At 43.0% G+C, this 22,714-nt stretch overlaps 2 protein-coding genes across 2 annotated transcripts; one reads left to right on the forward strand and one right to left on the reverse strand.

Moving 5' to 3' along the window:
• The first annotated feature begins 619 nt into the window (after window positions 1-619).
• On the forward strand, window positions 620-4,430 carry CCRN4L (CCR4 carbon catabolite repression 4-like (S. cerevisiae)). The gene is made up of 3 exons (XM_009582776.1): window positions 620-695; window positions 1,840-2,109; window positions 3,202-4,430. The coding sequence occupies exons 1-3, from the start codon at window positions 620-622 to the stop codon at window positions 4,035-4,037; spliced, it is 1,182 nt and encodes a 393-aa protein (XP_009581071.1). The 3' UTR covers window positions 4,038-4,430.
• A 7,023-nt stretch (window positions 4,431-11,453) lies between these two features.
• Window positions 11,454-22,247, reverse strand: ELF2 (E74-like factor 2 (ets domain transcription factor); the record flags this gene model as incomplete). Its single annotated transcript, XM_009582777.1, is given in 7 exon segments — window positions 11,454-13,173; window positions 13,656-13,851; window positions 13,854-14,002; window positions 14,397-14,589; window positions 18,885-18,971; window positions 20,968-21,105; window positions 22,134-22,247. Coding segments are annotated over 7 exon segments (1,505 nt in total), but the record flags the coding sequence as incomplete, so codon positions are not given.
• Between the last annotated feature and the right edge of the window lie 467 nt (window positions 22,248-22,714).

A 22,714-nucleotide genomic window follows, 5' to 3' on the forward strand; every position in this document is an offset into this window, starting at 1 on the left:
TCTTTTCTCTTTTGCTCCTTCTAAGTATGTTTATCGCACTGTTAGGGCTTCCATCTTCCTGCCTTCCCCTCTAGCCAGGTCTGTCACTATCATATGTCTGTCACCAGCTCTTAGGGTGGGTGATGCTGTAGTTCAGGCTAGCAAAGGCTGAACATGCAAGTGTGTTGGGTAGCACTCCAAACCTGCCGCAAGATGTGAGCGCAACATGACAAGTCTCTTCTGTTTTTAAGTAACTCAAAGGTACAAATAAACTTACTTAAATACTGCTGTGGGCCAACAGCAATGCAACAGTGAAGTTCTTTTGCTCAAAATTGCCTTTGCAAAATGCATTCAGAGTAAATAAGTTGAGACAACAGTGAATCTCTGTCAGCGTTGCCTCTTGTGCAAGTGGCTGCGGTGCAAACGCTGCCCTTCCTGCCCGTGTTTGAAGGGAAACCGAGTGTCCAGGCACGCTACTTGGGCAGAGCGCCGAGCGTGGAAAAGTGCAAATGCAGCCTCCTCCCAACTACTCCCCACGCCTTGTGGCAAGGCTGGCGCTTCAGAGCAAAACCCTCCCCCTGAGGAAGCCTTGGAAGAGCCCTGGGGGCGTGCGCGGCCGTGCCAAGGACTTGCCGCGGAGATGCGTAGGAATATCATGAACCCTGCAAACTCCTCCACAGCTACCCTGAAACAACACTGTGTCCTGGGTGTTTGCAGTAAGCAAGCCTCAGGGCAGTTACAGCTGCAGGGTGGTACTGGTTGTGCTCTTGCGAAGTGGGAGGAGGAGGCATTTTATAGCACAGTAGTCGTGAGGGCTGCTGCCTGAAAGGGATGGCTCTGCTGCTTGACCCCTGCTAAGGGAAGAGGGCTGCAGCCACCTCCTGCGCGTAAGCCAAAGGGCAAAACAGAGTGGGGACACACACACACACCCCCCTCCCGTGGCAGCTGTGACCCTATGTGGGATGGGGGGTACCGCCCTGCAGGAGAGACGGGGCCAACTGCTGGGGGACAGGTGCTTGTTTGCAGGACATGTGCTTAAGATGGCCAAAGGAGCAGGAGGTCCCTGGGGCCCGGCGAGGACTGCAGGAGCGCAGGGTGTGCTGGAAGCTGCCGAGCTGGGGCACGGCGTGAAGGGGCGAGGAGCCGAAGGGAGAAAGGAGGGTGGGGGGAATGAACGTAGGGGCGTGAAGGGGAGCTGGAGAGACCCCCTTCCCCACTCCACATCCCGAGGTCTAAGCCAGCAGAAGCATCTGGCCGTTCCGCGCTCATGCAAACGTTGCTGCTTTTGGGGCAAATGAAGCTGTGATCAGAGATTCCTATTAAATATTAACCTGAGGGAATGAGTCACCCTGCTTGCTGCTCTGCAGGGGGGAGGCCTGCAGCCCGGAGGCGTCCCAGATCGGCACAGGGTACCGGGCCATGCAGAGTGCTGGCTCCGCTAGAGACAAATGCTGCACGTGAAATAAGGAGCAGGCAGTACTTGTCTACCTGCTGGGCTCTCTCCTCTCTGAGGAGGGAAAAAGTACACTCTATTCTCTTTCCTACAACACGTGCAGAAGTTAATCTTAGCCCTGCTATTCTGGGTGAAAGACATCTTTCTTAGAAGACATCTGCACGATGTCTTAAACCCGACCACTTGCATGCTGCAGAGGTTAGCAGCCCCTCATAATAAGCAAAACACGATGAGGCTGTGGGCAGAACTAACCCTATCTCTGCATCCTTCTTGCTTTATCTCAGATTCAGAAACAGGCTCCTGCACAAACCACAAATTGCTGGCACTGTAACAAGGTTATCTGTAAGGCACCTAAGTGGTGAGAAGAGTCATGGTGGACATCTCTAACACCGTTTTTTCCTTTCCAGTGTGTTCCATGGGAAACAGCACCAGCCGGCTCTACAGCGCGCTCGCCAAGACGCTGAGCAGCAGCGCCGTGTCCCAGCACCAGGACTGCCTGGAGCAGCCGGACTCGGCACGGCTGGATCCTATAGACCCCAAGGATTTGCTGGAAGAATGTCAGATCGTTCTGCAGAAACGGCCACCCCGGTTTCAGAGGGACTTTGTGGACGTGAAGAAAGACGTTGCCAGTAACCACCGCCCCATTCGGGTCATGCAGTGGAACATCCTTGCCCAAGGTAGGAGCTGCCTCTTAAGCTCAAGGTGTGACCTTGAGGTCAAATGCAGCAATGAAAACCTCTGAATGCAGATGTGCCTACGTAGTTAGGCATGCCTGGAACCGGGAGAGCAAAGGGAGAGAGGTGAATTACGTGAGGCACAACTGACTGAGGGCCGGCAGGGGAGATTTCCAGCGCCTGAAATAGTGGCTTGCCTTCCGTTCTATAGGAAGGGAAAAAAGGTCTCTCCTCCCAACTGGGATGCTAAAGGCAGCTCCAAATGCCTGTCTTAACTGAACACAGTATATTCAAAAAGCTGTGACCCATCACTTTTAGATAGTTGTTAACCCCCAGAAAAGACTCATCCTTCCCTAAATTTTATTCTTTGTAAAGCTGCTCTACAGTTTTCTAATTTGTTTATCGGTGAACTACTCAGGGATTCAGATCTGTTTTGGGAATTCTTACTTCTTCAAAATAATTTTAACTGATTTTTTTTCTCAGACCCCTAAAATCAAGGCTGCAAATTGACTTATGCAACAGCCTCATCTTAAAATCTTTTGGGTGGGCAATCCCCCACGTAGGGACTGCCTTAACATTCTGCAGTTAAGTCACTCCTGTCCCGCTGCATTTTTTCTTAGGCTTAAGCTGTGGCAGCCACACGTGGAAGCACTTGCCACAGTGTAGTGACTTTTGGGAAGAGGGGGAAAAAGTCTTTAACCTAAGTTGTATCTGTAAAGGGAACTTCATGTTTTTGGAGAGACTTCAGTGTTTTGTGAAGGGGTTCTCACACCCCTTGGCAAGCCTGGCACTCTTAAAGTCAGCAGCTACTCCTGAAAAACCCATCACCTGCACGTAAACTGATGTACAGGCGTTTTACAGAGAAAGCAGAATGTTCGAAAGCCTCATGCCGCTTCCCGTTACAACCTCTTGCACTGTGACAGACCGCCTGCTCCCGTGCGGGGCTGCAAGCAGCCGCTGGCTGCTGCAAGGTGGCAGCTGGCTCCCAGGAGCAGAGCCTTGCCTCTGGCCTCTGCAAAACCTGGAGGAGGACAGCCCATTTTAGCTATCGGTAACTTCTTGGGTTTTTTTTCTCCCCCTCCCTGCCGATTTCAGCTCTCGGAGAAGGCAAAGACAACTTTGTTCAGTGCCCCATGGAAGCTCTGAAATGGGAAGAGAGGAAGTGCCTCATCCTGGAGGAAATCCTCGCGTACAAGCCTGACATCTTGTGCCTGCAAGAAGTCGACCACTACTTTGACACCTTCGAGCCACTCCTCAGCCGACTCGGCTACCAGTGTACTTTCTTCCCGAAGCCGTGGTCCCCGTGTCTAGACGTGGAGCAGAACAACGGGCCGGATGGCTGCGCCTTGTTTTTCCTCAAAGACCGCTTTGAGCTCATCAACAGCGCTAACATCCGGCTAACCGCCATGAAGCTGAAGACCAACCAAGTGGCCATAGCTCAGACGCTGAAGTGCAATGAAACTGGAAGACTGTTCTGCATCGCTGTCACTCACCTGAAAGCCCGTACTGGCTGGGAGAGGTTTCGGTCCGCGCAAGGCTGCGATCTTCTCCAGAACCTGAAGAGTATTACCCAAGGCGCAAAGATCCCTCTGATCATCTGCGGAGACTTCAACGCGGAGCCAACTGAGGAAGTCTACAGAGAATTTTCCAACTCCAGCCTCAACTTAAACAGCGCGTATAAGCTGCTCAGCCCCGACGGGCAGTCAGAGCCCCCATACACCACCTGGAAGATCCGGCCCTCGGGAGAGTGCCGGCACACGCTGGATTATATCTGGTATTCCCAACATGCCTTGAATGTGAACTCGGCCCTGGGCTTGCTGACTGAAGAGCAAATTGGGCCCAACAGGCTGCCGTCATTCAATTACCCTTCCGATCACCTGTCCCTGGTGTGTGACTTTAGTTTTAATCAAGACCCCGACAGACTGCTGTAACGTGTTGGGATGCCACCTGGTATTGCAGTGTCTTAACTCACCACTGTTATTTTAGAGAAAACTTTTGAAGCTGGAAGCTATTGAAGGATGAGGAAATACTGTTGACTAAACGTTATTTCGGCCACTTGTTTGGAGCTAACACTTGCCATTCAGCGCTTGTTAATGTGGAGCCTCCGAGGGAGGAAGAAAGAGAGTCAGTGTTCTCGTCGTGGTGTTCTTGCCATGTCGGGGTTTGAAAACCAGAAGGCAAATGAGCTTTATCCTTTCACTAACCCCCGTGTTTAAGGATTTAATCCTTTAATGAATGTGGAGGCCTTAGTATTTAAATCAAAACACTTGTGTTTGTAAAACAACTTGCCCTGACAGCATGCTAATTTTATTTATTTCGTGTTAAGCTTGTGCAAGTACCAAAGGGAACAAGGCTCGACTACCCAGTGAGATTCTCTTAAATCTTTTTCTGTTGCAATACAAAGGAAATCTAAGGCAGTTCAGACATGAACAAATCTAAACTCATACTAGTGTTGTCTTCTCATTTTTACGTGACTTGAGATGACAATTTCATTAAAAGTGAATGGATAATAGCGCAGTGCGAGGAAGGCCCCCTCCAGTAAGAGCAGGTGAGGAAACAGAGGCTGTCTACCCTACATCATATATAGTAATATCCTCACTTCTCCAGATGAATGTGCATGTGTCTGTTACACGCGTACGGCCTGTAGGTATGTATACACAGTGACCGTTACCTTTGTCTCTTCTGTGCTTCCCTCTAGAGGACACACCTAACCAGGGAGTATTTCCTCCTCTGCTTCAAGTATTACTTTTCTAAATGGTTTAAATTTGTAGTCTTGTCAATCTTGCTGTTTCAGTAAAGGGCCAATCTTCATGTTTCTTTTATTTATCTTCAGAATCTAAAGCTACACTGGAACCTGTTAGAAGATAAAATTTATTTATTGAGAGAAGTTGGTGATCCTGCATCTGACTTGAAATCATACAGCAACAGTGTCCAGGAGCCTCTTTCCGTGGCCCAGGGGAACTCTGGCTACAACAGAGCTGTGTTAGTATAGTGACTCTTGTGCATGGAGTAGTGCATATTGGTACGACATAGGTATTGCATACATGGATTGTAAACGTGCCACTATGCCGGAAAATGAGGTAGGAAGAGGGGAGGGAAGAGAAACAACAGCTGGAGTTGGGCTGACAGTTAGATAATTAGGAAAAATGAGGCAGAGCAAATAAAGCAGTACTTCCATGTAAAGTAAGGCCCATAGTACTCTTAAATGTTCCAGGTGTTTATTAATAAAAGTCTTTGGAAAAAAAAGTAATGTCTCTGCTGCCATCTTTTTCCTTTCCCTATTCTAAGTAGGTGATCTCTCTCAACCAGTGACTGTTTGAGCTTCAAGTTAGTGGTGATGCTACCCATTCCAGACCTCTTTCCCCTGACCCCGCAGTCCTGATCTTACAGGTTGGCACGGCTGCTTTGCTTGCACGGCAAGTGCTCGTTCTTGAACTCGAAATGCCCAAATTCCACAGCAAGTCTGTAGGGAAGGGAGTTACCTTTAGAGATGTTAAGCTGCTCTCTCCCCTAGCTAAAGATGAAGCCTAGATTCTATATTACTGTAAATATCTTTCTTTGTGTGGAGCTACAAACCTGGCCGGAACTGCAAAGCAGGGTGCAAGTATTCCTCCCTGAGGGCTGCTAAGCATGCTTAGCAGAGCTGGCTCCTCACAACAGGCAGCTGTATTTGTCACTCTTTTAAAACGTCATTTGAAGAGCGAGAAATGCCACAGGTATGTGCTTTACACAGCCCATGAATTATTGTACTTGTGTTGCCAGTAAGGAAATAGAGTCTGGCAACTGAAAGTCCCAAATTCCCACACAAACACACTCCCTTTCAGGCAAACCAATGAAGTGCTGTGTTGCACAGCCGTAACACGCTCTGCACGTGTTCCTGACCCTTGCAGGGTCAGGATGAGGGCGATGATCTGCTTCCAAGCAGAGGAGCTGAGGCCCCGCTAACCAGCCTGGGATGCAGGACTCCTCTAGCAAGTGTGAGTTTGAAATTCCCCAGACAGAAAGGATTTTACAACCAAGGAGCCCGACTTCCTTGGTGAATGCTCTTACCAGGCAGATGTGACATTACTACTACCAGCCAGGGCCTTCTCCAGCTGACATTTCAGAAAGAGCAAATCTTTCCTGTGTCCCTGGGGGAGATTCTGGGCCAGAGATGAGACGCCCCTGACGCCCCACAGAAAGGCAGACCTCTGAGCATCCCCGCACGAGCATTTCATACCGGCCAGACTGAGACAGACAGCTTCCTTTTTTTCATGGTGCTGGCTGCCCTCAGCTGCTCTCTGAGGGGGTGAGATGCAGTGCTGCTCCTTTAGGGTTGTCTTCTCTTAGGATCTTCCCTCAAAGAGTCTTTGCAAGGAGGAGAAATAATACAATTGCCCATTAATGGAGGTATCTAGTCACCTGTAGCCAAACACTTCTAAAAGCAACACCACAAAGTGGACCTATAAGATGGTACCTTCAGTAAATCAACTCCTTGCTCACCTACCACAAAAAGTCACACCAGAAGCTGGACCCTTTTGGGTCCCTTCTGGCAGTTTCTAGAAGAAACTACACTTGTGGTAGAAAGCCATTACTTGAGAGCAAGGATAATACTGTAGTCAGAGCTGTATTTAAAAAAGAAGAACACCAAAACCAACAACAACAAAAAAAAACCCAACCACCAACAAAAAGCCCTTAATTTCCATTTTACTTTTACATAAGCAGCTCCGTTTTCCTAAGGACAGCCGGGGGTGTCCATCAACATGGTACTGTTTCACCACTGCCAGGGCACAGAGCCATAGCACCGATTATGGTTGGCTTTGTTTACCAGCAGGAGCTAAACTATCGCAGCTACAAAACTCCCACCATCACTCTCACAAGGTGATGATATTTGGTATCTGGACGATTTTTACGTGATTTTACTCTGACCCTTGCTTTCAACGCTAATTCTCCTACAAAAAAAAAAACAAACTGTGGGGAAACAGCATGATTTGTATGATATTGCCATCACTGCAGAGCTCTTCTGAAGTGGAAAGGGCTGGGATTCTTATTTCACCCTGGACACGTGACAGTAGATGTTCACTGCTTCATGTCCTTAAAGGGCAATTTTGAAGGCAGGGGAGGGTGGAATAACTGTGAAAAGGCTGGGGACTCTCCCCATCACAAAGCAATTCTTATCATCACGCTCGGAAAATCACACATCCCTGCTATAGCACAACGGTGAACCCTTTCTCCTGTATTTTAATAAAAGGTAGACAGGATGCAGAAATTTAACTGGTAACTTCCCAGTCAGCTTCACCCTTTTATTCCAGTACTTGCTATAAAACATATTTTGCAGACAGACATTTTTGAAAAACTCAAATGAAATATTGCTCCTGGTTTTTTTTATTCAGCAAGAAGCAGGCCTGCAGCACTGAAATGCTTTTGCCTGCTATAAATATCAGTACAGTAAATATTTTTCATAGAAAGAAGCAGGAAGGTTTTTCATTTTTTTTCCTATGTAGCGGTATGACTCTTACAGTAAAAATGTCTTCAAAGCTGTTCTTGTGGCTGTCTGCCTTATAAGCACACCAAGGCTAAAAAAGGCCTCAACAGATCCCTTGCTCTAATCTAGAATAAAAGCTGCATTAGTTTTAGCAGTGACGGTTTTCCCCCACCCTCGAGGTAGCTGAAGGAAGAAATGACCCACTTATTTAATTTGCTGAAAGGCAGAAGCTGTTGCAAGCTTATCTCTCTTGGAGAACAATTAGATCAGAAGTAGATAGTGTCACTTGGACCTTCTTCACTTAATAAGCTTAATACCTGCTATTTGAAATGTCTCTACGAGGCAGAAATTGAATTTAGCTTGTTCTGGCTGTGACAATCTTCACGCCTAACTGAGATCCCTGCTGCACGTGTCACGGTCAGTAAGAACTGAGACTTCAGGCACCTCTCCACTTTCTCATCAACTCTTGACTGCCTCTGGCTCACTGATCCTTCATCAGCTCGGATGTAATTCTCCGAAGTCCTGAAGTTGATGAAATCAATTAGCAGAGGATCCCAAGAGCTCAGCCTTCCCTGCAGCACGCTTTTTGCGTATCACTTGAGTTGTGTCAAAGCACAGAACACTTCACTTCAACGCTAAGCACGACAGACTTTGTCCAAGAGAGAGTAACAACAGTGGTCTCCGGGATGGGATGATGGGATTCCCCTTTCAACTTTTCTTGCCACAACCCAGAAAATTTGATATTCAGATCTTTATTCTGAGTTGCCACTCACAGTTAAATTTTTTTTTCCCTTGGATTACACAGCATTACCCTGTCCCTCCTGTAACTTACAATAGTAGTTATTTGAAAAATAAAAATGTATGTATTTACAGATGTAAAATGAGTGATACCATGGCTGTGTATGTCTCAATGCCTTCTGTATAAAGCGTGCTTGCTTCACACTAGCGTTTCATTCCAGTCACACATCTAGAAAAGTTACTACTTGCCAAGGATGAGTTAAGCCTGGACTCTTCTACATGAGCCACCAGCTTCAGATGTAAAAGCTAGTCGCGCTTTCATACGTGGACAAAATAACAGGTTTTTCAACGGGATTGCAAAAGTCAAGGAGTATAGCTAGGTACTAACTTCTTCAATGTTTTAGCGTCCCTCTGTCTGTTTCAGATGTTACAAACCTGACCAAAGCTCCCTCATCCTGAGGTCACGTCCTCCAACACCACCAGTAAAAACATTTCTTGCCCACATAGTCATTAATAATGTCAGCATAAAGCAGTAAGTTGAAGAGCAAGCTTGCACAGACCTAGAGAATGATCTGAGGCTTTCAGTTACAGGTGGGAATCTTGCCCCTCTGACTTAGCTGTAGAAATCCCCAGGAAGAGGCTGCCTCTTGTAAAAAGCATGGCTTGTTACCTAGGTTACGTACCACCTCTGAAGAACAACTGGATCTCAGAACAACTCAGAGGAACCACGCGCACACAAAGCAATGCTGAAGAGCTGTGCTTAAGCGGGTAACACTGAAATCACTACCTGACTGTGACAAAAAGCCTATCCGTACTTCTAGCTAGCAGCTAAATTAAAAAAAGTGAGGAGTACAAAGGCATATACGGGAAGGTTAACAAAAAGGGTCTTCACTGTTTGAAGCCAGGTTAAGTACCCTTTCCGCTTCAGTTACAGCGCTTCCTCATACAGATTGAGATTCTCGCAGCACTTAACGAACTTCTGATAAACGTCCTCTGGCAGCCGGTAGCATGTGTGCCGCTCGCCGGGTGGCCAGGGGAGAGAGCCAAAGGACCATCGCCAGTTCTGTGGCAAGATGCAGCACCGACAGTAACAGCAGCGACTCGGAGCATGGCTCAGAGCATCTCACCAGTAGCAGAGATGTGCGCCTTCATTCCTTTCATTTTTGCCATTACATGATGAAGTCTTGGCTCTAACTTAAGAGGAGGAGGTCATCAGCTGGAGATCCCTATCTATTTCCAGGAAGATAGTTTGTCCCCGTTTGACTTCCATGGTAGCTAAATTAGGTGTCGGAAAGGTCTTAACTACAAATACTCCAGAAATAGACATTTCATACTGTGAGATACAGCATGTCTCTTTCGTATACGATCAAATAACAGCCATTTAGAAAAGGATTTCTTACAGAAAAGACTTACAAATGTGGGTTTTAAAATGCTATTACTTTTCTCTCTTCTTGTCTTCTAGCTCCAATTTGTTCTACCTGCCTCTCTTCACACTGCTCCATTTCCCTTTACCCAGAACACTAGTGCCTCTCAGACTACCAAATTAGACAACCCATTGCCCAGCTTCTCCCTACTTCCCTTTCTGTCCTACCTCTTTCTTGGCAACATAAACCCTCTTCCTTCTCCTACGTTTCCTCCTGTGAAGGAGTCTTTGTCCTCCACCCCAGGCCAGAAACACAGCTCATCTGTAAGAACCTTGGCTTCTTTGGGTTAACTGCTTGTGGAAGGGATTGCTGCCTTCCACACCACACTTTTTTACCTGCTTCAGCTTGTTCATTCATTTGTTCTTAAACTCTGCTTCCCTGCTTAGAGTATGAAAAAGAATCCCTTTTTCAGAAGACTCAAAGTTCCCCACATGCTGGCCTGGCTGTATGGAGCTATTCCCACAATTCTTACTAGTTAAAGGGAAGAATGGGGCTTACTGCTAGGACTCTAGAGGTAACTCGTTTTTCAGCATTAAAAGTTAAAGGGAAAAAATAAACTCCAACGTAAGTATTTAATTCTGGTCTCTTTTATCATTACTGAAGACCTCAGTTCCAGATTTCTGTTAAAATTGCTCCTCCAGGCATGACGTAGATGGTCATTTAGACTTAAATTATTTCAAGATTACCTGTGTTTCTGCTCTGAAGGCTTCCCAGGGCATCTCACTAGGAATTGGGGTGCCACTGGGCACCTGGCTACCCACAAGCTGATGTGCTCCTTCTCTAGTAACTGTTGTAGTGCCAGTGTGGTCCCCATGAAAACAGGGTAAGCTACCCTGCAACTATTTTAAGCCAAACTCTTGCACGTGGACTGCAACTATGGAGCAATTTGTGTACTGTGTGTCCTCACCCAAGCTTTACCCTGTCCTAATGTATCATGATACCCATAACTTCAGTGCAATTATAAATGGAAAATCTATTTAGATACTTACTTCATTCAGAGAAAAAACATCCACCTAAAGACATGTATTTGTGCTGAAGCCAAAATATTAACAGTTGGAAATGTCAATGGCAACAACATCAAAAGGACCAGCAGTATAACTTAGTATTTCTCTTTTTTCACAGTTTCTACCTACTGGTACTTTCTACTTGCCTCTATAAGGTCAAGAGAGATTAGTACACTAGAGCAGCCAAGTCTGCTCATTTCTACCTTTCTTTTGCAGTGCAGCCTTAGGTGTAGCTGGAGGAATAGTTAGGTAGTTCAGAGAGCTCTAGAAGTTACTGGTTCTCAGAGTCATTTAAGCAAACCTTGTCTTCTTTGCATTACAACAGTTGGGAGCACGTACAAAGTTATCACCTGTCAGCTGGAGGGCAGTAACTACTTAAGCTACTCAAGTTATTCCACAAGCATTCATGTGATTAGCCACAATGCAAGAACGCTGCGTATGCTCACCATCCTGAAAAAGCGCAAGAGAACTAGACCCCTGTCAGAAGTTACCTCACCAACTACCGCAAGCTTCTCAGATACTTCAATGAAAAGTATTTCAGTATACTGTGTGGGAGAGTTGGTCAGCCATTTGGAGTACCAGAGTAGTGAGGAGTTCCAAACTTCCACACTGCATCAGCTATCTTAGGCTAAATGTCTGGAAGATTTCAAATAAGCAGAAAAGAAGGTTAATAGGTTGAAAGGAAAAAATAAAAAATAAAAAGCAGACCAAACACCATTAAATTTCGTTTCTATATTTCAGTAAAACCTACTTGAATACACTTTGAAACAAGAGTACAACAAAATAGAATATACTTCAAATGTTGAATATACAAACTATTATAGTTCATTCTGAACACTGGTACTTCCCTCTTAACTTCAACTAAAAAAAAATTTACAGGTTTAGAACTACCTGACAAAAGCTCATGCTGGGCGTGACCTTTCAAGTGACAGAGTAGAGCTGAAACTGAAATGTATGCACGGATGTCAAGGCTAAGTGAGAGACACAGGCATGTTACAGCAGAAGGCAGAAAGCCTGCTGCTATTTTGTCCACAATTAAGAAATTTAAACAGACTTTTAACTACCATACAAAATATGTTACATGTAATTCTATAACAATACTGTGCTAGGTACAAGATTTTTAAAAAATTTGTTTTAATAAAAAAGCTTTACACAAACAAGCCATTAGCTTATTTCAAGAAAGATAACTGAAAATCAGTCTAAGGCTTTCATTTTGAATCTGCTTAAGCTGTATGATACAAAAATCCCTCTAGGTCTCTGTCTTCTTTTAGAAGCTCTTTAATCTTCTCCTTTATTTCACATTCTACAATACCTAGTAGCAGAGTTTTTCACATAGCACCAGTTGAGTACTGTGGGCACACAGTAGTAATTGCTGGTATGCATATAAAATGCATCAAATTTGCCATTTGTAACAGCGAGACTTTCCTCTCCCCCCGAAAACCTAAAAACCAAGGCAAACCTCTCACATAACTCTCTTTTAGTGTTCCAGGTCTTAGTGTAACTTGGTAACAGGTTAACGTAGTGAACTGTTTGGTCCCTTTTCAGTCCCTCTATCTTTCCTTCTCCACGGGTTCAGCTGTTTCCCAACTGGAAGAGGCAGTTTTTGTCAGCATATCAATGTGGTTCAATTCCCACTGAAATACGGGAAAATAAATTTTTTTCCAGTAAGTCTTCAACATATGCATGTTTATTAACATTTCAAAACTCTCCTTCTCAACTTGGTGATCGCATCCACTTCCCTCCCCCAATTAAGTCAGTATATTCAAAACCGTAACAGTCTAGAAGTCCATGCTGGAAGCAACCTATTCTTCATTTCTCACACGTTATGATTCCTTCTGTTTTCACTGTTACAGGAAGGGCAATAGCTGAGGGCGTGCTAACTACTACTACGTGGGTCACAGTCTTGCTTCCATCTGCCGGCTTCTCTTCTTTTACCAGCTGCAGTGTTTTCACTTCACGTTCCTGTTTTAAAGCCGCTGTGTCTGATTTAACTTCTGGACTTTTTATAACTGCACTAATCACCCTGGGAGGAGTCTGGCCAGACGCCTGCTGAGCAGGCACCGATAGTCTCATTACTGGTGTCCCATGAGCTATAGACACTGGGGTTAGTGCTCTAACAGCCAACGGGGTTCCCACGATGTTAATACTTCCCGACCCAGACAGGCCCGTTTTTGTTTGTAACTGACACTGCGTAAGCTGCGTGGCAGGGATCGTAATGATTTTGGCAGGCTGCATTGTGATTTTGTCTCCGTTTTCAGCAGAGGTTGGCATCACAGTAGGGATTGTCTGGATTACTACCTTTGGAGTCGTTGCTGTTGTTGGACTTGTGTTGGTTATTAACGGTGACCCTGCATTTACTGACTGCACTGCCACAGTTGAGATTTTCTGTCCCAGAGAGGTCATTACAACAGGCACTTGCATTGCCACACGTACAGTCCTGCAAAATAAAGAAAGATGTGTGTGTTTAAGCCAAAACACAGGGCACCATTAGAGATGACAACAGGGATAGACAAATCTAGGATTTACAGATTTTTCATTGCTTCTTTAAAAAAAACAAAACAAAACAAAACAAAAAAAAAACAAAAACAAAAAAAAACCCAAACCACCACACCAAACCAAACCAAAACCCCAAACCTTCTGCACATCTAGCAATAGGACTTCGGAAATTTAGCAGTGTTCATCTCTCTTTTTTTCCCTCCTTCTCTCTACATAATTTTAAAATACGCGTGAGAGCAAGCATATTGACAGTTGGCTCTGATCTCATAGACTAGACTTTCATAGTATTCTATCATGCTACACTGCTGCTTGCAAATCAGAAACAATTTCCAACATTCAAAACAAAAAACTGAAAGATGGCTTCCTAGCCAAAAAATTACTTGTCATTAGCAAATGACAAGCCCAAGCCACATTAATACAAACCTGGGAGCTGTCGTTGCTGGGACAGTAGTAGTGGTACTTGAGGGACGAGATGACGATGAATCATGCGCTGGTGAGGCAATATTCACAACTCTGGTGACTGCTTTTTCTGTTCTGGTACAGCTTAACTGAGAGGAATTTTTTCCTCCACGTGCAGAGGTTGCTGCTTTTAAAAGGTTTTCTGCAGATAAAGACACTCAAAATTTTCATCTGTAGGCATTGACAAATCTTCATTGCAGGACTCGCTTTTGTCATCATCTATGACAACTATATTTTTCGGCATCTCCTTAAACTGATACACAAGCCTCTGTCCCTCAACTTTTGCAAGGATTCCTCTTTGATAGTAATATCTGCAAGAAAAGTACAACTAAGTGGTAACCAACATAGTGACAGATTTTAAAGAAAACCTTATTCTATGCTAACAAGAAAATCTGAAACAACCACAGTAAAACCTACAATGTGAGAAGGCATGGAAAGAAGCTGGCAGAGCATACTGGCAAAGTATCTGAAGGATCTAGCTGAAAAAAAATCTGATGTTTTAAATACATGCTTCAGGAATTAAATTGCAAATTAACTGGTAACATAAAAAACAATAGAAACCGCAAGACTCTGATGCTTTTTAAACAGCTCAGTCAGCAAGAGGGCAAAGCTTTTAAAATGTCAGAACTGTTGTATCTCTATAGGCAAAATTAAGAATCAGATTTAAAATTATAGTAGATAACTTAAGGATATAAGAGTTTTTACCTCAGAGCTCTTCCCATAGTCTCATAGTTCATGTCAGGTTTGTTTTTGTGTTTTCCCCATAGTTTGGAGACAGCTTTCGAGTCCACAAGTTTAAAGATTCCCTTCTCTCGCTGAGTCCACTTAATATATCGAGGACAAGTATTTTTGTCCTGGAGAAGGTCCAGAAGAAACTCCCATAAGTACGTTGTATTTCCTATAATCAGAAAGCATCTAAATATTAGAAACACACTTTTACAGATAACAGAAAGTTCTCCATATATAGGTAACTCTGAATGACCTGCATTACAAGCAAATGTTACACAGAGGATGGCATGTAATGTAACCTGTACATACTCATTCATTCTGTTACTTTTAGTAAAGCTTCCATAAATATTTACATTCTGAAAGGAGCTAATCCAAGTGAACTGCTATATAGCACAGGAGCCTGTTCAATCCACGCCCATTCTCAGTTCTTGACAAGAAGTGTGGGAGGGCGTTCCAAGTCACTACAACCTACATCTGTTCAGAAGAGGCAGGACGAGAGCTCAGAATTTTCTTCTCCTATCTGCTTAAACAGGGAATGGAAATGCCAGTGCGTTTTATGACACTGAAGGACAGGAGGATATAAGTAAGTAATTTTTAAAAGGCGTACAACCTTCAATAACAAACCATCTCAACTGTGGTAAGTTTGTAACATAACCTCCTGCCCAGGATCTGGGGCTCTCACACCAACTGGTGACAGCCCCGCGTTCTGACCCTTCCCAAATGTATGTTGCAGAGTGACCAACGTCCTTCTAGGTGCAAAGCCAGTCCAACTTCTTGCTACAAGTATTCCTATGGCAGAAATCCCATGTACCTTTCTGTAATTAGGAGGATATAGAATGAAGTCAGCCTACAGAAGAAGAATTTAATGTACTTCTCAGGTATTCCAGAGGTGTACCATTTCCACCAGAGGAGCCCCAAGACGGGGTTTATGATAGTGACTATCAGGATGGCATAAAACATAACATGGGGGGTGTCTGCACTCTGACTATACCATTTGCATCCAGGAAAAGGGGAAGAAAAGCAGAAGAAAAAAAACAGATCACATTCCAATTTGTACAGCTGGAGAAGACTCCTCAAGTTATCTGAGAAGGGAGAACTAAGAGCTAGAAGAATAATAACCTCAGAACGTTAATCCCAATTCTTCACTTGATCACGCTTCCAGTGGGTGACATGGCGTAAACAAAATTATATTAATTTTTTTGTGTGTGTGTGTGAAAAAAGATCATTAATTCCTGAGATTTAGTGGCCCAGCATAGTGCTTGTTACGCCATGCTGAAGACAATTAAAATATATTAAGGCAGGTTAAAGACCACTCTTGCATACTCCAAGAAGTTAGCTATCTTTGAAAAACCTCAAAGGGTAAAAAAAAAAAATTATAGTTTCCATCTTCTGGAAGACCACCTCATAGACAGAGAATAAATGTATTCTACCACATGCTCCAATAAACAGCAAGTATACTGACTCAAGAGCTACCAAAATCCAGCTTCCACTGGATTTCAGAGACATCTGAATAGGACCTATATGAGGAAAGAGTCAATAAGAGAACTCAGGAATCCTGAAATCATCCTACATTTTAGGGAATTAATCCCTTTTTTTTTTCCCCTTAGCTCCTCAGAAATAGAAGTTCTGGGTCCACCGCCAAATGATGTGGGTCTGCAACAGATTCTTTGCAAAAATATGTGGGCTTCAATATCAGGAAGTAAACAGGAACTTCAGGAGAAATCATTCCAGAAAGTGCTTAATTTTTCTCCAGGAACAGTGCTGCTGACTCAGCAAGCTTTTTCTTTTCCCTCACACTCTATATTGACCTAAATAACAACTTTTTTCCACAGGAGGACTATGCAATACCTACACTACTCAGAAGCCATCTACTATTGCCAGTAAAACCCGGGGATACTTCAGGTGGGCTGCTGCATCAGCTATAGCTGCTATGCATTTAACACAAAATGCATTATTTTAGAAACGTTTAATAAAATTTTGAACTATTTTTAAACTCTTTCTCCTTAGAAGCAGATTTTCTTAATACTATGATTCCAAGCTTACAGACTCCTGAGGAAGAGAAAGACACGGTTGTAAAACATATTATCTGAACAGGTTTACATTTGTGCCACTCTTAAGCATCCATAAGTCCAGAGCGGTAGACAAACATGTTCTGCACCTTGCTAGGAAGATAGAAGCCTTATTTAACAGCATACAGCTCTCATCTCCACTCCTGAAAGGTCTCACGCTAACCAGTACTGTAAGCAGCCACTGAGCTAGACGTTATTATTGCCTATCTTAACTTCAATACGGAGTAGATTTTGCACAATGAAAGAAATTTTTGTGGCTAGCCAATTATTACAGCTGCCAGCTACTTAAGAATGTTAGCTGTCATCTCAAAATAGAAGGATTAATGGCCAGAAAGTATGTGAATGATACAAGGCATTGTGTGTATCAATGAACTGTCGCATTGGTACCAGCATCCATACGGAGAGGCTCAAAGCCAGTTTTGCTCCCTCCAACTGCCTACACTTTAAAAAGAGTATTTATGCAAATGAAAAACAAAATATAGAAAGAGAAACCATGCCTAAACTGCCAATCCACTATGTGAGGACAAAAAAATACTATCTCACTTTAAGAAAAAATATTAAGACGCCTCCAGTTCATCCTGTATAACAAACTGAAGGGCACAATTAAATCAGATTTACAGCTGCTTCACTTTGCACCAGAAAGTATCAGGAATGCACAAAGGAAGGAGTACCTACATGGACAACAAGCGATCCCCTTTCCAAATGTGCACAACCAGCTGTCCTCCTCCTCCATGACTTAACTCTGCTGACAGTACTGAGCTCTAGGAATAATTCCTGGTTTTCCAAAAACATATGCTGCATGTAAAATAGCCTATATTTGCACGTAATTTTTTAAAATAAGTAACAAAAAATAAATCCAGTAACAAAATATTTTGCAGAACATCAAGTTAGCCTATGTTAAGAAAAAAAAATGTATTTTATGCCAGTTGTAGTGTAAAATATGGAATGAGATACCTTGTGAGAACAAGAGACGTAAGTAGATCATTATGATGATCCTCAGAAATAAACAAAACCCACAAAACCCAAAGCAGTACCATCTCCCACTTCATAAAACAAACAGCTATAGAGTGAAATCACCAGTACAGCCAAAAACTAGAAAAGACAAAAATACAGGCCTCCTTTCTCAAAGTTATTTGTGCAGCAAACTAGGAACTGGGACACTTTACGAGTACTACTCAGATAATGGAAAGCTGTAATAGTGAAATCAGAATTAAAAGAAAGCTAAGAAGGCTTTCAGAATACTCAAAAAAAAAAAAAAAAAGAAAATGAAACAAGAAGTATTTTTAAATACAGCAGATGCAAAATCTGTGATCTTCACAAGTACTTTTAAGTACAGCAGATGCAAAATCTGTGATCTTCACTGAGGTCCACTGCTACATCCAAATTCGAAGACAGCAACAGTGGCCACTGCAGGGAAGTTTAATTACTCTTTGTGCTGGTTTTCATGAGCTAACATCTGCACAACGTCAGACCTATTCTTCCTTGCCCTACTAACAAATGTGACGACCCAGGAGCTGTACCCAGATAAGGAATTACGTATACAGTGGCGATCTTGCTTTCAAACAAATCCCAAATAATAGTGGAGCTGACCACTGCACGCTCTTTCAGCTAGTATGCTGCTGCTGAAAGTCACTGAACTTTGTTTCTCCTAGCCATAGCAACATCTCCAAACAAGTTTCAGCGCAGTAAGTGAGGAAGAGATCCACATTTTTCACCTACAACCAGGGGAAGAGCTGATACACTGTACGCCAACTCAAAGGTAACCTATGAGCAAATGCCCTAGTCTGTCTCCGTGCTGGGTGAATAGCAGGGGCTTAGAGTCCAAGAAAGGACCACTATTTATCAGGAGAAACATTAGGGAAGTATGACTCTCCTGCACAAAATCCCTCACCCAACCAGTAAAGAAACACATCATCATTCGTTTTTCCCTTTAAGCCAAACCGAATCTATTGTCAAGCAACATATTCCCACTGAAGTATGTGAATCAAGTAAGAAAACATATTTTCAACCATCACCATTACAAATGCCCAGAAACTGCTTCTACTTGAGAACAAGCCTTTCAGCAGCAGCTTAACAAATTATGTGTCTAGCAGTAAGTTAACACACCATACAAAAGATAGCACGAGTCAATAAACACAAAGCGAAGCAAATGAAGAACCAGAAAGCCTATTAACTGCAAAGTGTATTACAGGGCACTTCTAGAGCAGTTCCACACATCCTCATGCTTGTATAGATCTTGTATAAACAAGTTTGAAGACATCGAATAAAATTAAAACTCTAATGAAGTCAGTACAAACTCGTCCACCAAACTTTTAAAGATCTGTATATTTCCTGTGACAGATACAATACATACACACTGCATGATTTTAAAGACTCGATAAATGGAAAAATGTACCTTTGCCTTCTCTAGGTTTCTTCTTTATGCCTAGATCTGGAGACCCATCAGATATAGCCGATTGTTGGGTCTTCGGTTTACGGCCAGCTGCACATAAAACATGGGGGAAAAAATGTATTCATTATATGCAGAATAAAAGTATTTTATAGTTTGTCTTTCCCGAAAGAAGCAGTTCATGCATTTTTTTCCCCTGTCATTTCCTTACTACAGGCACAGATAAACTTAAATTCTTAAATTACTACTACTGCACATCCAGTTTAATTTATCATTTGGTTGCTTATTTCATAGGCAGATTTAACTCAATTTCATACAAGTTAACGGCAGGTGAGGTAAGCACGAAATGTATAAAGTAAAATTTCCATTTATTTGCATTCTTTTAGTCCAGTGTCTGTTTTACTCTGAAATGTATTATTTCTTCTTCTGCTTTGTTTTTGGTATTCTGGTATGGGTGTTGATCAAAGCATCAGTTTTCCTAAGAAATTTTCCTACTGAAATTGTAAATATTCATTTCCACCTTGCACCTGTCCGTTAAAAGCACAGAGAAAGGCTTCCACTCAGTGTGCGAGTGGTGCCGCACGGGATTCACATGCGGCAGGAGCATTTAGACGGCTACAAACGGCACCCACAGGCTCAGCGATGCAGGACAGCTCTGGGCGGTGCTGGAAGCCTACCTGCGCCGCAGCCCCCAGCTGCCCTGCCCCGCACCTCCTCCCACCCTCCACCCCACCCCTGCGAGGAGGCTTAGGAGGGGACGCCTCAGCAGGCGGCAGGCTTAGAGCTGCCTACGCTCCTGCGCCAGGGAAATCCTCTCCCAGCAAGACCTGCGGCTTCTTCATCCTTTCACACTTCAGTGACCTTTTTACTCAAGGTAAACAGGCCCAAGCAGGGAAGAGGATCACACACCCCACGGCAGCAGGCTGTCAACAGTCCATGCTTCTGCCTTCAGTTAAAGGCAAGCAGCAACGATTAACTCTCCTCCCTCAGGCACAACAGCATTCATTTTTGCTGATGAACAATGTTCTTCATTAAACACTGAATTTCAAAAGGCATTAATTATGAAGACCAAAGTTATGGCTCTGTAACTATGGCTGAATGAACTTACACGCTTAAGAGCAGGGATTGGACTCTGTAATAGGAAGAAAATATTTACAAAATAACCTTCATAAAATTTCAGAACTTCCTGAGCACAGCCCTGTAACGCAATCTGTCCAGTAATGACCATTCAAACAGACAGTGGAATATAAAGAAATAGTTTAAATCCAGTGTACGGCTACAGCTATGGAAAAGCTTTAATCATAATTTTCTTGCTTATGTAATTTACAGTAGAGTTACAGTTATCTGTTATGTGTGTTTTTATTGAATCTGAAACTCATAGATCTTAGATTTGTATCACTTTATCACTACATTGCATTTTTTTCCCTCTAAATGACAAGTAAATATTCCATCTTGGCATGTCTGGAAGCTCTAATAAAACAATATTCCTATAGTTATGTGAGTTATATTGATGCCTGTAAGAAAACTGCTGGACCAGAGAGAAACCTCACCAGGTGACAACCTCTCATGTCATAGCTGAATGCTTAGAACTCAAATACTGTTCTGAATAGTTTCTCCTCCAAGACACACCAATCAGACAAATCAGCTACTTCTCTCACAAGGAAGATCTTGTACTTATTTTGTAAACTGATTTTTGGTTTTCTAAGTTAGTATTTACCCTGCCGTTTCATTAGAAGTCTACCTACTCTCAAATATATCCGTATTTCAGACACCAACGATTACCCACACAAGCCCTCTGACTCCCTCTCTACCCTTCCTCCACTTCGTAAACTCTGCTTAAAAACACAACAGCAAAGACATAATTTTCCTTTACGGTTTGGCAAAGCCCATTCTCTTGCTACTTTTTTTCTTTTTTCTTGTCACAGATTCCTTTTCTAAGAACTCACATTTCAGACTCCAATCAGTCTGATTATATGAGCAGGGAAATCAGATCATCTAACCTTATCTCCACCAGTACCAACTGCACCATCTGTGGCAGTGCACATCAGAAATAAATTTTGAGATTGCTCCTACGAAGAGCCATACGTACCCTTTTTCTTTTTCATTGGTTCATGGATATCAGGGGAAGTTGGAACAGGAGATGCATCCATTGGTTCAGATTCCTCCGTTGATACCTCCACCACAGTTTCTGTGATCACGTCAGGTCTCATGGCCGCATGGATAAATTCTGGGGTTGACACACAAGGAGGAACAAAAACTTCCACTATGAGGGAAGGGGGGGGAAAAAAAAAAAAAAACCACCCCCGACTATCTGATGAAGTTTCTATTTCTATTTTAATGTATCTTTACATGAAATTATTTTAAGCAAAGCACATGCAATAGTCTAGCAAGATTCTGCTCCGACAACCTGTCACCTAGAAAATCAATCCAATTCCCAAAAACATGCACACTTGCCAGTATTGTTAGACATAAGACAAGTGACACACCAACATTCTTCAGAACTAAATTCAACTTCAAATTAAACAAATTAGAGCTTAATCTTTGATCCTTATTCTGGTCTCCATTTCCTATTTTGTAGCTTTTGGGTTTCAGTTTGACCATTATTGCATCCAACATACGTAACTTCAGAAGAAATATCAAGTTAAAAGTTATCAACAACATTAAGTTTTGGGTTTTAAAACTGAAAATACTTTGCAACACAGTGTATTCAGATATTCTTTCTAAAATAGAAAAACAGATAAAAATACTTTTCCCTTAAAATAACTCTTTATTTTAGCAATTTAAGATGTCAAATTCACAGAACCACAGAACGGTTGGGGTTAGAAGTGACCTCTGGAGGTCATCTGGTCCAACCCCTTGCTCAAGCAGGGCCACCTAGAACCGGTTGCCCAGGACCATGCCCAGACAGCTTTTGAGTATCTCCAAGGACGGAGAATCCACAGCCTCTCTGGGGCTCAGTCACCCGCACAGTGAAAAAGTATTTCCTGATGTTCAGACAGAAAAGTTCATTTTAAATGCGTAGCTACTCTAGGATCTCTGCCCAACAACCTCTCTAAGATAAATGATTTAATCTATGCTTGTTACAGGGTGGAGAAATCACGTAAAAACTCAAACACATCAGTAGTTTTGAAATAAGCAAGCAAATGTTTTAAACAGCATACAGTTCTCCACAGAAGCAGGTTTCCCAATTTGCTTGTTTTTACTTATCAGTGGAAGGACAAACGGCTCACAGAGCAGAAACTGTGGCTGACATACCAGGACTCCTGGCATCTCTCAGGCAGGTAGGAGACTCCATATGAAGCAAGGCCTCTGCAGCTTCAATTGTCTTATCCGTGCAGTGCACATTACTTCCATGAACCGATGCTTCCACTGTAGAAGGATAAAAAAAATTAATAAGAACAGATTACTTATAAAAGTCCACGTGTATCGCTGTACAACTGCACTACTCAATCTTAAACATGAAAATCCCAAAATTGCCAGGTGTCTTCACACCTTTTACACCTTCCTGTCAACAGAAATGTTTAGGGAAGACACGAGACAAGCAGAACCAACGCTGTCACTTCTTAGATTAGACTTCTGGTTCACAACCAAGCTCCTCATTTCTATGGGGTGTTCAAGAGCTTACAGAAGCAGACTTCTGGGATTTGTCTTCTGCCTTCCAAGTTAACTAGAACAAACCAGATTGTAATGAGGATGCTTACAAGCTAACACAGCAAAGCAGGGAAGTAGTAACCATCTCCAACTATTATCCCATTAAAAGCTAAAGGTCACATCTCTTCAGATTTTCAGTCTATTTGGATAAATAAATAAATATATATATATATATAAAAAAAACC

Source organism: Fulmarus glacialis, unplaced genomic scaffold (assembly GCF_000690835.1).
Source record: "Fulmarus glacialis isolate BGI_N327 unplaced genomic scaffold, ASM69083v1 scaffold11208, whole genome shotgun sequence".
NCBI classification, from domain to species: Eukaryota; Metazoa; Chordata; class Aves; order Procellariiformes; family Procellariidae; genus Fulmarus; species Fulmarus glacialis.

Bases quoted from the DNA above. Each gene is read 5' to 3' on its own strand.
- CCRN4L (XM_009582776.1), top strand. From the start codon at position 620: ATGCGTAGGAATATCATGAACCCTGCAAACTCCTCCACAGCTACCCTG. The intron at 696-1,839 runs GTAAGCAAGCCT...TTTCCTTTCCAG, and splicing joins CTGTGTCCTGGGTGTTTGCA to TGTGTTCCATGGGAAACAGC. The intron at 2,110-3,201 runs GTAGGAGCTGCC...TGCCGATTTCAG, and splicing joins GTGGAACATCCTTGCCCAAG to CTCTCGGAGAAGGCAAAGAC.